The sequence below is a fragment of the Leucoraja erinacea genome, chromosome 3, assembly GCF_028641065.1.
Source record: "Leucoraja erinacea ecotype New England chromosome 3, Leri_hhj_1, whole genome shotgun sequence".
NCBI classification, from domain to species: domain Eukaryota; kingdom Metazoa; phylum Chordata; class Chondrichthyes; order Rajiformes; family Rajidae; genus Leucoraja; species Leucoraja erinaceus.
Window position 1 is genome coordinate 40,283,544 of NC_073379.1, and position 15,184 is coordinate 40,298,727.

The 15,184-nt window shown below is 44.6% G+C and overlaps 1 protein-coding gene across 1 annotated transcript in view; it reads left to right on the forward strand.

The window, feature by feature from the left end:
• Positions 1-15,184, forward strand: part of trpm3 (transient receptor potential cation channel, subfamily M, member 3) — a 304,246-nt gene that overhangs the window by 261,962 nt on the left and 27,100 nt on the right. Inside the window, exons 16-20 of the mRNA XM_055632483.1 lie at positions 732-1,021; positions 2,216-2,444; positions 4,084-4,251; positions 4,645-4,785; positions 14,316-14,444. Coding sequence (XP_055488458.1) covers positions 732-1,021; positions 2,216-2,444; positions 4,084-4,251; positions 4,645-4,785; positions 14,316-14,444 — 957 coding nt within the window. The remainder of the gene's footprint in view (positions 1-731; positions 1,022-2,215; positions 2,445-4,083; positions 4,252-4,644; positions 4,786-14,315; positions 14,445-15,184) is intronic.

Sequence of the window (15,184 nt, forward strand, 5' to 3'; positions counted from 1 at the left end):
CCTGGTTTTGCCACACTTTGTCCTGCCTCTCCTCTCCCAGCTTTCTTCCAACCCCCACCCCCACCGACAATCAATCTGAAGAAGGGTCCTGAGCCAAAATATGGCTTATCCATGTTCTCCAGAGAGGCTGCCTGACCCACTGTTACTCCAGCATATTGTGTCCTTTATTGTAAACCAGCATCTGCAGTTCCATGTTTCTACAGGAAATAAATTCATTGTCCAAATGAAATTAATTGACTTTCTTAAGAGCCTGCAGATGCAGGAATCTAAGCAAAAAACAAACTGCTGATGGAACTCGTCAGATCAAGCAGCATCTGTGGAGGCTAAGTGATCATCAACATTTCTGGTCAAGACCCAACATGTGGGCTGTCTCTTTGCCTCCACAAATGCTGTATACTTGGTGAGTTCCTCCAGCAGCTTATTTTTTGCTGGATGAATTGACGTTCAGATTTTTTTAATCTTTCCATATCCAGTATCTTTAAAATTAGTTGACAAAACTATTGAAAGGAAATGAAAATAAAACCAAATATTTTCTTTAACCGTGTTCCCCTGCCCATTGCTCCTATCACTGGTTTTCATCAGGCATTTGCTTGTAGGCAGACCCCACAGATTAATCTTCAATCCCCAGACTCCAGGGTAATCCTGCAGGTTTGGCTACCCTACTGAGAGTGTACGGTTGTGTAACGTTGAAGCCATTTTTGCTGATGAACATTTCCTTCCAAAACGAGCAGGAAGAGCCTCCCATCCGGAGAGGCAGGAAGACAACCAAGAAGAGAGAGGAGGACGTGGACATTGACCTGGATGACCCAGAGATCAATCACTTCTCCTACCCGTTCCACGAGCTGATGTTATGGGCTGTGCTCATGAAGCGCCAGAAGATGGCGCTGTTCTTCTGGCAGCACGGCGAGGAAGCCATGGCCAAGGCCCTTGTGGCCTGCAAGCTCTGCAAGGCCATGGCCCACGAGGCCTCAGAGAACGACATGGTGGACGACATATCCCAGGAATTAAACCACAACTCCAGGTACGTGTGCCCCAACCTGACACAAGGTAGAAGCAGGTGTAAACAAAGGTTGTGAGGAAAATTTAGAGGAAAAAGAAAGATGGAGCAAGAGTAAACTAAAGAAAGATGATAAAATAGAAGGACTGCGTTGAGTCTATGACCTACCTCAGAGCATCCTAAAAGGCTTTGCAGCCAATTAAGTATTTTTGAGTGGGTCAGGTAGCATCGCTGGAAAACAGGAATAGGTGACATTTCAGGCCTAGACCCTTCTTCAGACTGAGAGTCAGTGGAGAGGGAAACTAGAGGTATGAAAACATATGGACCAAATCAGAGCTAACTGCTGATCAAAGAAAGGTGCATTGTTGGCTTTGGAAGAGGTGATAACGAAGGGATAGGAAGAGTGAAACTAGCAAGATGAAAAATGTGGGGGAGGGGCGGAGAGAGAAGGAATCAATATTCATACAACAATATGATATGTTCAACCACTATGGTGGTGCTTTACAGCACCAGAGACCCAGGTTCAATCCTGACTATGGGTGCTGTCTGTACAGTTTGTACATTCTACATTCTGTCTGTTTTACTCTGGGTGCTCCGATTTCCACAAACACTCCAAAGACATACAGATTTGTAGGTTAATTGGCTTTGGGAAATTGTAAAATTGTCCCTAGTGTGTGTAGTTAGTGTACTGGTTCAACGTGGACTCGGTGGACCGTAGGGCCTGTTTCTGCACTGCATCTTTAAAGACTAAAGTAATGTCTAAGCAGTGAGTGGAAATATGGAATTCTCTCCCCCAAGTCAGCTCTTAAGATGAGTGTCAATTAAAAGTTTTTGAAATTACATTCTTTGTTCTATTGAGTATGAAAGGCCATTGAGCCGAGCTAATGTATAGGAGACAGTATCTCCTTGAACAATGGAATAATCATGAGGGGCAGAGTGGCCTCCTTCTGTACCTATCTTACTGCAGATATATGAAGCATTATCCTCTGGCTGAGGTGTGCTATGCCTGATGTGGGAACAAGGCATTGAACACAAAATCCACCGACATTCTTTCCCTCAATGATTAAACCCTCTCCCTTTAAATCCCAGTCTTTGGTGGTTCGGTGGCCACATGAAAGGTTGAATGGGCCTCTTCCCATTCCATGGAAAAGATCTGAAAATGAAGATTGACGTGTAAATTATAATGAGTTGCCTAAATGAGAGCTGTTTGTCGTGCAGGGAGTTTGCACAGCTTGCCGTTGAGCTACTGGATCAGTCCTACAAGCAGGAGGAGCAGATGGCCATGAAGCTGCTGACCTACGAGCTGAAGAACTGGAGCAATTCCACCTGCCTGCAGCTGGCTGTGGCGGCCAAGCACCGAGACTTCATCGCTCACACCTGCAGTCAGATGCTCCTCACGGACATGTGGATGGGACGTCTGCGCATGCGCAAGAACTCCAGCCTGAAGGTGAGGAGACCCTGGAGGCCTTTGGAATTATTGAATCCAAACTCCACTGCCACATCACATCACCATTGCTCCCATCACTCTCTGTAACTGCTCAGCTTCATTGGCTCCATTTTACCCTCAACATTTCCATTTTAAAATTCCCATCAATGCTTTCAAATCCAACTACATGCCTGCTCCTCCCTATCTCAGAAGATCCTCCAACAACATGAACTCTTACTGTGCAAAACAATCCTTTACGTGACACTTTATCAAACACCCTTTGAAAATTAACACAGTACAGTGACTGGGGGCTCCATCTTTCAATAAGGTGCAAGCATGGCTTGATTGTAATCATGTATTGTCTTTTCACTGACTGAATAGCAAGCAACATAAAAGCTTTTCATTGTAGATAGACAATTCTGGCCATTTACTATCTCCAGTTCCCCCCACCTCTACGTTCAGTCTGAAGAAGGGTTCCAACCCAAAACGTCACCTGTTCTTTTTCTCCAGAGATGCTGCCTGACCCACTGAGTTGCTCCAGCACTTTGTGTCTATCTTCGGTATAGACTAACATCTACACTTTCTTCCTGCACAAGCTTTTCACTGTACCTCGGTACACGTGACAATAATAAACTAAACAAAAACAAAACTAAGAAGGAGAAGGCAAATGGGCTGAAATGCCTACTCCTGCTTTTATTTCTTATGTTTTATAGTTTTTGTGATTTAAAATAAGGTAGATAATTAAGATCCAGTTATAACATAATTTTACTCAGGCTTTGCCATTCCTTCTGCAAATACTATTAATACTCACCCTCATACAAATGACGTAGAACGTCCCAGTGGAAGTGGTGGAGGCAGGTTCATTGGTATCATTTAAAAATAAATTGGATAGGCATATGGATGAGAAGGGAATGGAGGGTTATGGTACGAGTGCAGGCAGGTGGGACTAAGGGGAAAAAAATTTGTTCGGCATGGACTTGTAGGGCCGAGATGGCCTGTTTCCGTGCTGTAATTGTTATATGGTTATATGGTTAACGTAAAGTACAGCACAAGAACAGGCCATTCAGTCCACAATGTCCGTGCCAAACTCAATGTAGCCTAACCTAAATTTTGTGAAGCTATAAAATGGCTTCCTGACTCTTATACTCAATGCCCCGACCGATGAAGACATGTATACTATATACCTTCTTTACCACTTCATGTCTTTGATTATCCTCTTTATAACATCACCAAAACTATTTTAATCACAAGCCCCCAACTTAGCTGACAATAGCCAAGCATGATTGATCCTAAGATAGTCAGTCCAGCCCAATCGTACTTTCTTAGGTGGTTCCTGTAGCACTAAAGTTCATGCCTCCCGTTCCTTATCCTCAGTATTTATTGATGTTGGTGTGCGATTAGTATCGAGTTGTGATTAGTATCGAGTTCTTCTGACCGACTGACTTCTTGTGACACAGGGCTAAGCTGCCAGCATCCACTGTGTACAGATTGAGTAGATGGTAATGTTTATCAGTACTATGCCTGTGTCATCCTTGCCTTTGAAGCAGAGACCACAGCATGTACTCTTAAATTGGGAAATGACTTTCTGCTTCATTGGTTGGGTTTAGAAGAATCCACGCCAAGAAAGCTCAATTTTTTGTCTATTTGTTTCCCCACCAAGGTTATTCTGGGAATCCTGCTGCCTCCGTCAATCCTTAGCCTGGAATTTAAGAATAAGAATGAGATGTCGTATGTTCCCCACACTCAGGAGTCACCATTACTGGGGAAAGAAGTGGAGGAGCCTGAGAAACCTGTCAAAGAAAAAGAGGAGGAGGACATGGAGTTCACAGTAAGAAAATACCAGATATGCCGAGCAATTATAACTTTCAAGAAGACTTCCTTAAGCCAGACTATTTATATAGCATCCAATTAATTTTCAGCCCAATGATGGGCCCCTAGATGTTATTGTTGGGGGATTCTATGGTACTAATGCTGTTAAATGTCAACCGGGAGCAGTTAGACTCGCCCTTGTAGGAATTGGTCATTGACACTATGGGCAGACAATGGCTTTCAATGCTCTTGGAGAAATGCCATGGTTATTGGTATGAATAACACGAGATCTACGTTATTGCTACGAGTTGCATGAGATCTACATTATTTTAATGGAACATTAAATCATAATTATTGTTCAGCAATAACAAGAGCCGGCTGGTCTCAGTTTTCAACCATATGTGACTTTCAGGCAATGCTTGACGGGGTGAATGGAGAATCAGCTCGAAAGAAAAATGAAGAAGTAGTACCAACAGTACACAGAATGATCCCATTTGGAAGAAAAATCTATGAATTTTACAATGCTCCAATTGTTAAGTTCTGGTTTCATACGGTAAGAAAGAATTGAATGCAAACTGTATACACATAAAACAGCATGATTCTCTCATTCCCAAATACTGGTAAATGCTTACAGCAATGAGTGCTGAAGGAAGTATTGTTGCCAGGGGATTTAGGGGGTCTTAGGTTAAGGGATCATTAGTTCAAAATAGCACCCAAAAACAAATGTAAATCAGATCCAATGTTAATGATTCACATAACTCTCCTTTGTTTATCCTGCTATTTGTTTCTTCAAAGAATTCCAACAGATTTGTCAGGCAAGATCTCCGCTTCACAAAACCATGCTGACTTCAGCCTATTTTATCATATGCTTTTGAGTACTCGGAAACGTCATCCTTCATAACGGACACTAAAATCCTACCAACCATTGACCCCCTTCTTGAACAGTGAAGTAACATTTGCAATTTTCCAGTCCTCCGGAACCACCTCCGACTCTAGTGATTTTTGAAAGATCACTACTAATGCCCCCACAACCTCTACCATTCCAGCTACCTCTTTCAGAACTCTAAGGTGTAGTCCAGGTGACCTGTCCACCTTCGGACCCTTCGGCTTACCAAGCACCTTCTCCTTAGTAATAGCACCTCCACTAACTTCTGAACCCTGACTTTCTTTAATTTCCAACATGTTGCAGGAGTCTTCCACTGTGAAGACTGATACAAAAAACTTATTCAATTCATCTGCCTCTCTTTATCCCCATTAAAAATTTTCCAGCATCATTTTCCAGTGGCAAAACTAGTAGTTAAGAAAGATAACTTTAAAAGTATTTAAAGATAACATTTACAGGCATGAGAGAAGAAAGTTATGCATTTTATTAGCACTTTCACACAGATATCAGGTTGCCGCAAAATGTTTTGCAGGCAAAATTACATTTGAAGTATGTTGAACTTTGCACTGTAAAAAGACAGTGGCTTATTTGTCCACAGCAAAACCTCATAAACAGGAATATGATGAAATGTTTGGTAAATGAAATAAAACTGAGGATACTGAAATACTGGGAGAGCTCAGCAAGTCAAGCAGCAACTGGCTGGAATTTTGTTTCCTAGTTCATCTTTTATCCTTGCCCTTCCCACTCAAAGGAGAGTGCGTGAGGTAAGGCTGGACCTTTGCATGGCCGTCCGAAGGGGGGGGGGGGGGGCGTTGGGTGCGACCGCACCCCCCTTTCCCCCCCCATGAGTAATGAAAAATCCCGAGGGAAAAAATAAAAAAAATCCGGGAAAAAATTCTGGCCCGCGGGATAAGGGAGTGCCCATTTCTCCGGGCCCGGGGGGGGAGGTGCGGTGTCTACCCACCATCCGCGGCATCGGAGCCTCACCAATGGCTTGCCTGGAGACCGTCCTCCCGTCCCCGGGAGGGAGTGGCTGAATCTGAACCCAGCGGCTGTAACCCCAACACCAGACGCCTTTGCTGCGGGGCCCGCTCTCCTCGCCTCCCCCTGCCGCCGGGGCCCAAGCCGACCGCCGCTGGGCCCACGCCACCCCCACTGACCCCCCGCTGGGCCCACGCTACCCACGCTGGGCCCACGCTACCCACGCTGGACCCACACCATCCCCGCTGGGCCCACGCCACCCCCACTGACCCCCCGCTGGGCCCACGCCACCCCAGCTGGGCCCAAGCCACCCCCGCTGGGCCCACGCCACCCCCGCTGGGCCCACGCCACCCCCACTGGGCCCACGCCACCATTGCTGGGCCCACACCACCCCCGCTGGGCCCACACCACCCCCTGGGCCCACACCACCCCCGCTGGGCCCACACCACCGCTGCTGACCCCCGCTGGGCCCACGCCACCCCACTGGGCCCACGCCCACACACCACCCCCGCTGGGCCCACACCACCCACGCTGGGTCCACACCACCCCCGCTGGGCCCACGCCACCCCAGCTGGGCCCAAGCCACCCCCACTGGGCCCAAGCCACCCCAACTGGGCCCAAGGCACCCCCACTGGGCCCACGCCACCCCTGCTGACCCCCGCTCGGCCCACACCACCCCCGCTGGGCCCAAGCCACCCACACTGGGTCCACACCACCCCCGCTGGGCCCACGCCACCCCGCTGGGCCCATGGGGGGATGTGGGAGGGGGAGAGAGAGAGGGGGAAGGGAGGGGAGAGAGAGATGGGGGAGGGAAAAGGGAAAGGGGGATTATCTTTAGTGAGATTGCAAAATTAAGGTAGGTTTTAGAGCTATTATATTTTCTCCTGCATATGAATAATTTTAAACAATATCAAATAATATCAAACAATTGGAACTGCTTTCTTTTCCTTGATAATAATATTGAAAAATATGAATTCCATTGTTTGTGACATAAATATATATATTTTAATGGGATCATTATATACAGATGTAACATTTCCATTTCGAGATCGGGGGTGGGGGGGGACAAATATGCGTCAAGCCGATAGCCTAATCGTTAAAGAGTTAAAAGATAGCCTAATCGATAAAGAGCTGAGAAGAGGAATCGGAGCTGCCAAGGAAAGGTACTCTGAGAAGTTGAGGAGCAAGTTCTCAGCTAGTGATTCTTCTTCAGTTTGGAAGGGCATGCAAGAAATCACCAGCTATAAGAGGAAAGCCCCACGCTCTTTGGACAATCGTCAGCTGACGAACTACCTGAATGAGTTTTATTGCAGGTTTGAAAATCAGAAACCTAACCCTGGTATCCCTTCCCCAACAAACACAGCCAGACCCCAGTCTGCAAAGAATGGACCCTGCACCCTCTCCTTCCCATTCACCACCTCACACCTACTTAAGGCAAAACTCCAGTAATGAATAGAGTTGACCCTTTCCCAACACTTCACACCCAATTACTCATTTTTAACCAGTCCCTGCAAAGATGCACTGGCCCTGCCTGCTTCAAAGTCTCCATTATTGTCCCTGTACCCAAAAAGGTAAGGATTACTGGTCTCAACGACTACAGGCTTGTCGCACTGACCTCTGTAGTCATGGAGACAGTTGAAAGGCTTGTGCTGGCCAAGCTGAAAAATATCACAATCCCTCTGCTGGACCCTCTGCATTTCGCATATTGGGCCAATAGATCTGTGGATGATGCCGTCAATCTGGGCCTACACTTCATCCTCCAGCACCTAGACCGCCAGGGGACCTATGTGAGGATTTTGTTTGTTGATTTTAGCTCTGCATTCAACACCATTGTGCCAGAGCTACTACGCTCCAAACATTCTGAGTTGACTGTGCCTGAACCCCCCTGTCGGCGGATCACCAGCTTCCTGACAGACAGGAAGCAGCATGTTAGACGGGAAAGCATATCTTGGACCCGCAAACGCTCAGCATAGGAGCACCGCAAGATGCGTACTCTCCTATCTCCTCTACTCTCGCCACACCAATGACTGCACCTCCACAGTCACCTCTGTCAAGCTTCTCGAGTTTGCGGACGACACAACCCTGATTGGACTGATCCAGGATGGGGATCTCTGTACTCTTTTCAATTTGACATCTTTCCTATAACATGGTGTCCAGAACTGAACACAATATTCTAAATGCGGTCTCACCAATGTCTTATACATCTGCAACATGACCTCACAACTTCTATACTCAATACTCTGACTGATGAAGGCCAAAGTGCCAAAATACGTTTTGACCACCTGATATACCTGTGACTCGACCTTCAAGGAACCATGCAACCATCAACCATTCCTCTGCCCACCTGGTTAATTGATCCAGATGCTGCTGCAATCTTTCACAACCATCTTCACTATATGCAAAACCAATCACATCTGTATCATCAGCAAACTTGCTAATCTTGCCCTGTTCTGTGACGTTTCACAGCGTGCTGGAGTAACTCAGCGGGCCAGGCTGAGTATAGAGGTTGGGAGGTCATGTTGTAGTTGCATAAGAAGTTGGTGAGGCCGCATTCAGAGTATTGTGTTCAGTTCTGGGCACCATGTTCTAGGAAAGTTATCATCAAACTGGAAAGGGTACAGTGAAGATTTACGAGGATGTTGCCAGCTCTTGAGGGCCAGAGCTATAGGGAGAGGTTGAGTAGGCTGGGACTCTATTTCATGGAGCACAGGAGGATGAGGGATGATCTAATAGAGGTGTATAATATCATGATTTGAATAATTATGATTGAGTCTTTTGCCCAGAGTAGGTGAATCGAAGAGCAGACATAAGTTTAAGGTGAACGGCAAAATATTTAAAAGGAATCTGAGGGGTATGTTTTTCACACAAAGGGTGGTAGGTGTATGGAACAAGCTGCCAGAGGAGGTAGTTGAGGCGGGGACTATCGCAACATTTAAGAAACAGTTAGACAGGTACATGGATAGGACAGGTTCGGAGGGATATGGATCAAACGTGGGCAGGTGGGACTAGTGCAGATGGGACATGCAGGGCCGAAGGGCCTGTTTCCACACTGTATCACTAATGCTCTACCTATCTTTCCCTCTCAAACACATTCTCCTGCCTTCTCCCCATTACCTCTGACACCCGTATCAATCAAGAATCTATCAATCTCCTCCTGAAAAATGTCCATTGACTTGACCTCCACAGATGTCTGTGGCAATTAATTCCACAGTTCACCACCCTCTGACAAGAAATTCCTGCTCATCTCCTTCCTAAAGGAATGTCTTTTAATTCCTAGGCTGTGGCCACTGGTCCTAGACTTTCCCACTAGTGGAAACATCCTCTCCATATCCACTCCATCCAGGTTTTTACGAGGCTGGGACAGACTGCAACAGCTTCACACCGTGTCCCAAAGCTCGTGTCCAGTCCTGCATCACCCAAGGCAGCAGAGACATTATAGGAGAGGGCAGGCACCGTAACAAAGTAGCTCATGATGGTTTGGGTAACATTCAGGAATGTCCATGCACATGGCACATCATGAATATTACTGAAGAACGGTCTTGACCCGGAATATAATCTCCAGAAATGCTGCCTGACTCACTGAGAGTAGTGCGTTCAGCCGAATGCACTATGGGAACTTCACTTGCCCCCCTGTAGGAACTATACATCAGGAGGTGCAACTCCAGAGCCAACAATATCATGAGAGACCCCTTCCACCCCTGCAACGGACTGTTCCAGCTGCTACGGTCAGGCAAACGCCTCCATTGCCATGCGGTGAGAACGGAAAGGTTGAGAAGGAGTTTCTTCCCAGAGGCCATTCGGACTGTAAACGCCTATCTCACCAGGGACTAACTCTACTGAACGTTTTTCCTTCCATTATTTATTATGTAAAAGAATATGTGTGTTATGATTGTGTTTATAGTTTGTTTGGTTGTTTGTCTTTTGCACAAAAGTCCGCGAGCATTGCCACTTTCATTTCACTGCACATCTCGTATGTGTATGTGACAAATAAACTTGACTTGACTTGAGTTACTCCAGTACTCTGTGACATGCCATCTATCCATGTTCTCCAGAGATGCTGCCTGACCCGCTGAGTTACTCCAGCACTCTGTGAAACGTCGCCTATTCATATTCTCCACAGATGCTGCCTGACCCACTGAGTTACTCCAGCACTTTGTGTCTATTTTCCCTTCACCCATCTGCCCAAGCCCACTTCTCCCCCCTCCTTTCCTATGTTCCTTTCCACCCATAAACCTCTCTCTGCCTTTACATTTCATTCCTCTTTCAAATCTGCTCTACTTATCTACATTCATTTTTCTTCTTAACTTTTTAGTGTGGAAACAGGCCCTTCAGCCCAACTTGCCCAAACCGACCAACATGTCCCATCTAAACTAGTCCCAGTCACACGTGTTTGGTCCATATATCCATCTAAATCTGTCCTACCCATGTACGTATCCAAATGTCTCTTAAACATTAGGATAGTCCCAGCCTTAACTACCTCCTCTGGCAGCTCATCCCATACACCCAGCACCCTTTGTGTGAAAAAGCTACCTCTCAAATTCCTGTTAATTTCTGAAATATTGATCATAAATTTGGTGCAAAAATCCTCCAAAATAAGGTTCAGAATGCATCAGAGAGTAGCAATGTTACAAAATTTTGAGATTTAAAAAATCGTCTGCAATTTATCCCATCAGATAAAGCATAACAATAAGTTTAATTTGACACCTAATTCACTTTCATATATCAAGTAATAAAAAAGTTATGGCCATTTTCATACTCGGAAATTAGCATCTTGTTCCCTATTGATTTTCTATGGACATAACAAAAAAGCTGTGATCGAGGACAGTCAAAAGTCCATAACCTTCTTAAAAATTAAGAGAACTGAATGAAATTTTCAGTTATCATAGATTGAACCATTCTGAAACAAATATAAAATAATCTTACTTGGAGGACCTGAAATCAAAGCATATAATTAGTTAGTTACCCAATTGTAGCTAATTTCAAACTTCAATTACTAGATCTAAACATCTATCCATTTCTTAATAAATGATTAACATTTTTAAATAGCCTAAGTGTCCAAATAATATTCACAAATAATTCACAATAAAACATGATTTTTAAATCTCATTTACATCAATTTTTAGGCCGAATGGAAGGAATTTAGTGTTCAATTGCTGTAAATTAAAGTCAATTTAAATCGGCTTACTAGTGGGTTCCTGTGAACGCGCTGGTTTAGAACGTTCACATTGCAGTGGATTTATGCCCCCAAATGCCCAGAAAAATACTGCGGGATATAAAGAGCCCAAAATGAACTATTCGCTATAGAAAACTTTATATACTGGGTTCTTAAGAAGCCCCTTTTAATGTAAAAATAAGGTACATACCTTTAATTGTTTGCTTTATAAAACCCTGGGGCTGCGAGAGGTCGCGGGTTGAGAGAGTGATTTTTAAACTACTATAACTATTATACAAGGCCATAAAAACTAATAATACCTTTTGCGACGGGGTCTTTCAGCGATTTTCTGTTAATGATTTACTAGGCTGAACATTTTCGATTGCAACAGCCTAGTAAAAATCGCGTTTTAAACCCGCCCCCTCTCAACAGCGCCAAAATCGCGCACATGGGGCTGGGACAGATTCTCAATGACGATTCAGGTAGGCTTTGTAACATACCTACAGAGAGCATCTAAAACCCCAGAGCTTCCAGGGCCCTTAAGCGGACCCTGGACCCCGGCATTGAGGGACTCATGATGTGCACAGCGCACACACTATTTCACGTTAAATTTTTTGTAATCCTGTCATGCCACTCCCCTATTTGGAAAGCTTCGTACGGGCCTGCTTTGTGATTGCTTTGTGACCCCATGGAGGAACACATCCCGCAGGAGTATGCGCTGATCCCCGGGTCTGTGATCTCCAGTGGTCTTTAGTCAGTGCATCTTAGTACTTTTCTGTCATGATTTCCACTTCCTTCAAATTACACAAGACCTCAATGAGCCTGAGTTTGTGATTGCAATGATGCTCAAACTAGTAGCATTCATCATCATTATCATGACTTTATGAAACTGACAGCCCCTCTAGTATTTCTGCCCTTTCAGGTAGTTTGGCACGGAAATCACTGATTCATAGCACCTCATCAGACTCTGGTGTTTGTGGCTTTCTCTGCTGCAATTAAAGGAAGTCACTTTAATTAGTAAGTTTCAGCTTTTTTTTGCAAAAAAATTGCCATTAAATATACCTTAATATTTTTATGCATAGTTGCATGAGATCTACATTATTTTAATGTACATTGAACATTTAATGAACATTAAATCATAATTATTGCTCAGCAAAATTTTTCGACCTTATAAGTGTGTGCATTGTAATCTCATTGCATGAACATCGTGAAACTGATATCTCTTGTAGTACGTATTCATATCTGCTATGACAATTATAAGTTCAAATCTTTATTTAACATAACTAACAAACTGTCCAAATCTTTTTCAAATGAAGTTTAACAGATAAATGTGAGGAAGATTAGGGATACCATATATCCAGGGAGGGGAGGGAGTAACCAAATTTGAGTACATGTGCACAATCACTAAAGGTTGCAGTAAGGTTAGTAAGATCATAACAGGAGCAAACCAAGTAGGGAAGTTTCAATTAACCTGTATTGATTATTTGCTCAGGGTTACATGACACAGTGTTGCATGCAATCCTGGTTAGTGTATTTTAAAATGGATATGGAAGTACTGCAGAGGTGCAGAGATTTACAAGGATTATGCCAGAAATCCAAGGAGACACAAATCATGAACATACCGAGCCCCTAATCTTTTGAAGGAAAAAAAAGGCTCAATATCTGATAGAGATCTTGAAAATGATGAAAGGTTTTGAAAGTAGACACAAAAGGCTGGAGTAACTCAGCGGGGCAGGCAGCATCGAAGAAGGGTCTCGACCCGAAACATCACCCATTCCAATCTCTCCAGAGATGCTGCCTATCCTGCTGAGTTACTCCAGCATTTTGTGCCTACCTTCGATTTAAACCAGCATTCTTTCCTACACAAAGCTTTTGAAAGGATGGATACAGAGATGCAGAAGAGCAGAATCAAAGACCATCCATATAAGATAGCCATCAAGAAATCCAACAGGGAATACAGAAGAAACTTCATTATCCAAAGAGTGATGATAATATGGAATTCGCCACCAGCGAATAGGTTCATATGTCATAGGAGCAGCATTAGACCAGTCGACTCATTGAGTCTACTCTGCCATTCAATCATGGCTGATCTATATTACCCTCACAACACCATTCTCCTGCCTTCTCCCCATGGCCCTTGACACCCTTACTAATCAAGAATGTGTCAATCTCTGCCTGAAAAATAGCCAATGACGGCCTCCACAGCTGTCTGTGGCAATGAATTCCCCAGATTCACCACCCTCTGACTAAGGAAATTCCTCCTTTCTAAACCTGTGTCCTTTTATTCTGAGGCCATGTCCTCTGGTCCTAGACTCTCCCACCAGTGGAAACATCCGCTTTTCAACTAGTCTATCCAGGCCTTTCACTGTTCGGTAAGTTTCAATGAGGTCTCCGCTCATCCTTCTAAACTCCAGCGAGTACAGGTCCAGAGCCATTAAACGCTCATCACACGTTAACTCAATGAATAGTATAGATGCGTTTATGTTATAGGCTTTTGTGGGAGAAGGGTTATTCTGATAAATTCAGATGAGGAAAGATGGGAGGAGGCAGGGGCGGAAATCCCGGGGGGTACATGGGGGACACATCCTTCCCTGCTTTGAGAGGTGGGGGATGATCCCCTCCCTCCTCCATGTTTTGTAATCCGGACTTCATCAGCCGTTTTCCAACGGCTGAATCGGTCCGTTCACGGGGTATTTCAGCGCCCAGCGCGGCTTAAAATCAAGCTGCTGAATCGAGGTTTCCGATGTTGAAGTCCCCGCCGGCCGATGAAAGACCCCGTGTATGGGCTGATTCACGCCCCACAATTCAGGGCGGACGAAGCTGCTGTTGCTGTTGCCCACGGCCAAAGCCTCTTGTGTGTGCACATGCGCGCACGCGCCCGCCAGGGAATTGTGTCCCCCGCATGTTTTGACAGCAATTTCCATGCCTGAGGAGGTTTGAGTGGGAATCAAAAGCCAGCATGAAACTGTTGGGCTGAGCAGCCCATTTCTGTGCAATCCTTTGTAAGCTTTCAGCAAATCTTTTGGAAATGCTGTTGATATAATGTGGTGTGTTTCCTGTCATACAGCTAGCATACGTTGGCTATTTGATGCTTTTTAATTACATCGTTTTGGTGAAAATGGAGCGGTGGCCATCAGTGCAGGAATGGATAGTGATTTCTTACATCTTCACCCTCGGCATTGAAAAGATGCGAGAGGTAAGCTTGACAAGAACTTGGCCATTTTGTGTCAGACCATCCCAAGTTACTTCACAAAAGTAAATATTTAACTCTGAGCGACATAAACAAATGTTAAGATATATTGGCCAAATATTGAGTCAGTGGTAGGAATTAAAGGAGGAAAGAAAGGTAAAAGGCTTAGGACAAAAAGTCCAGAGCTTAGAGCAGCTGAAGGCATAGCCATGAATGGGTCAAAGGAAATTAAGGACATTCATTGCACCAGAAGTGGAGAATCAGCAAAATTATTATAAAGGATGTCAGATAAGGAGGAAGATGCAGAGATTGGATGGCCATGAGGCAAAGAGGGATTTGAACTGATGGATGATAAACTATTGTATACATACATATGTAAATCCTTGTGTATTTACAGATATGCATTCATTTCACTAGATATGAACTTTAAGCAATGTCTGCTGCACCCTGAATGAGCTAAGCGTTGTCAAAAGGGACAAAGCCAACTTGCAAGGCAGGTGGCAATTCGAACTTCTTGACCTTCGCAATTGTCTGAAATTTTGTTTTGGGAAGATTCTCAGCAATTAAGGAAGTTGCATTTCTACCTGCAATCACTTTCAAGTCTAATTTCCACATGACTTGAATGGAAACGTTAGCAAAAGTGGATCAGAGGGATTAAGAATGGTCCTTTCCCATCAGCACCTTTGTCAATCATTTAGGGCCAATCCATGGAGCTGGCAGTCAAAGATCTCCGATTGTGGAGGTGC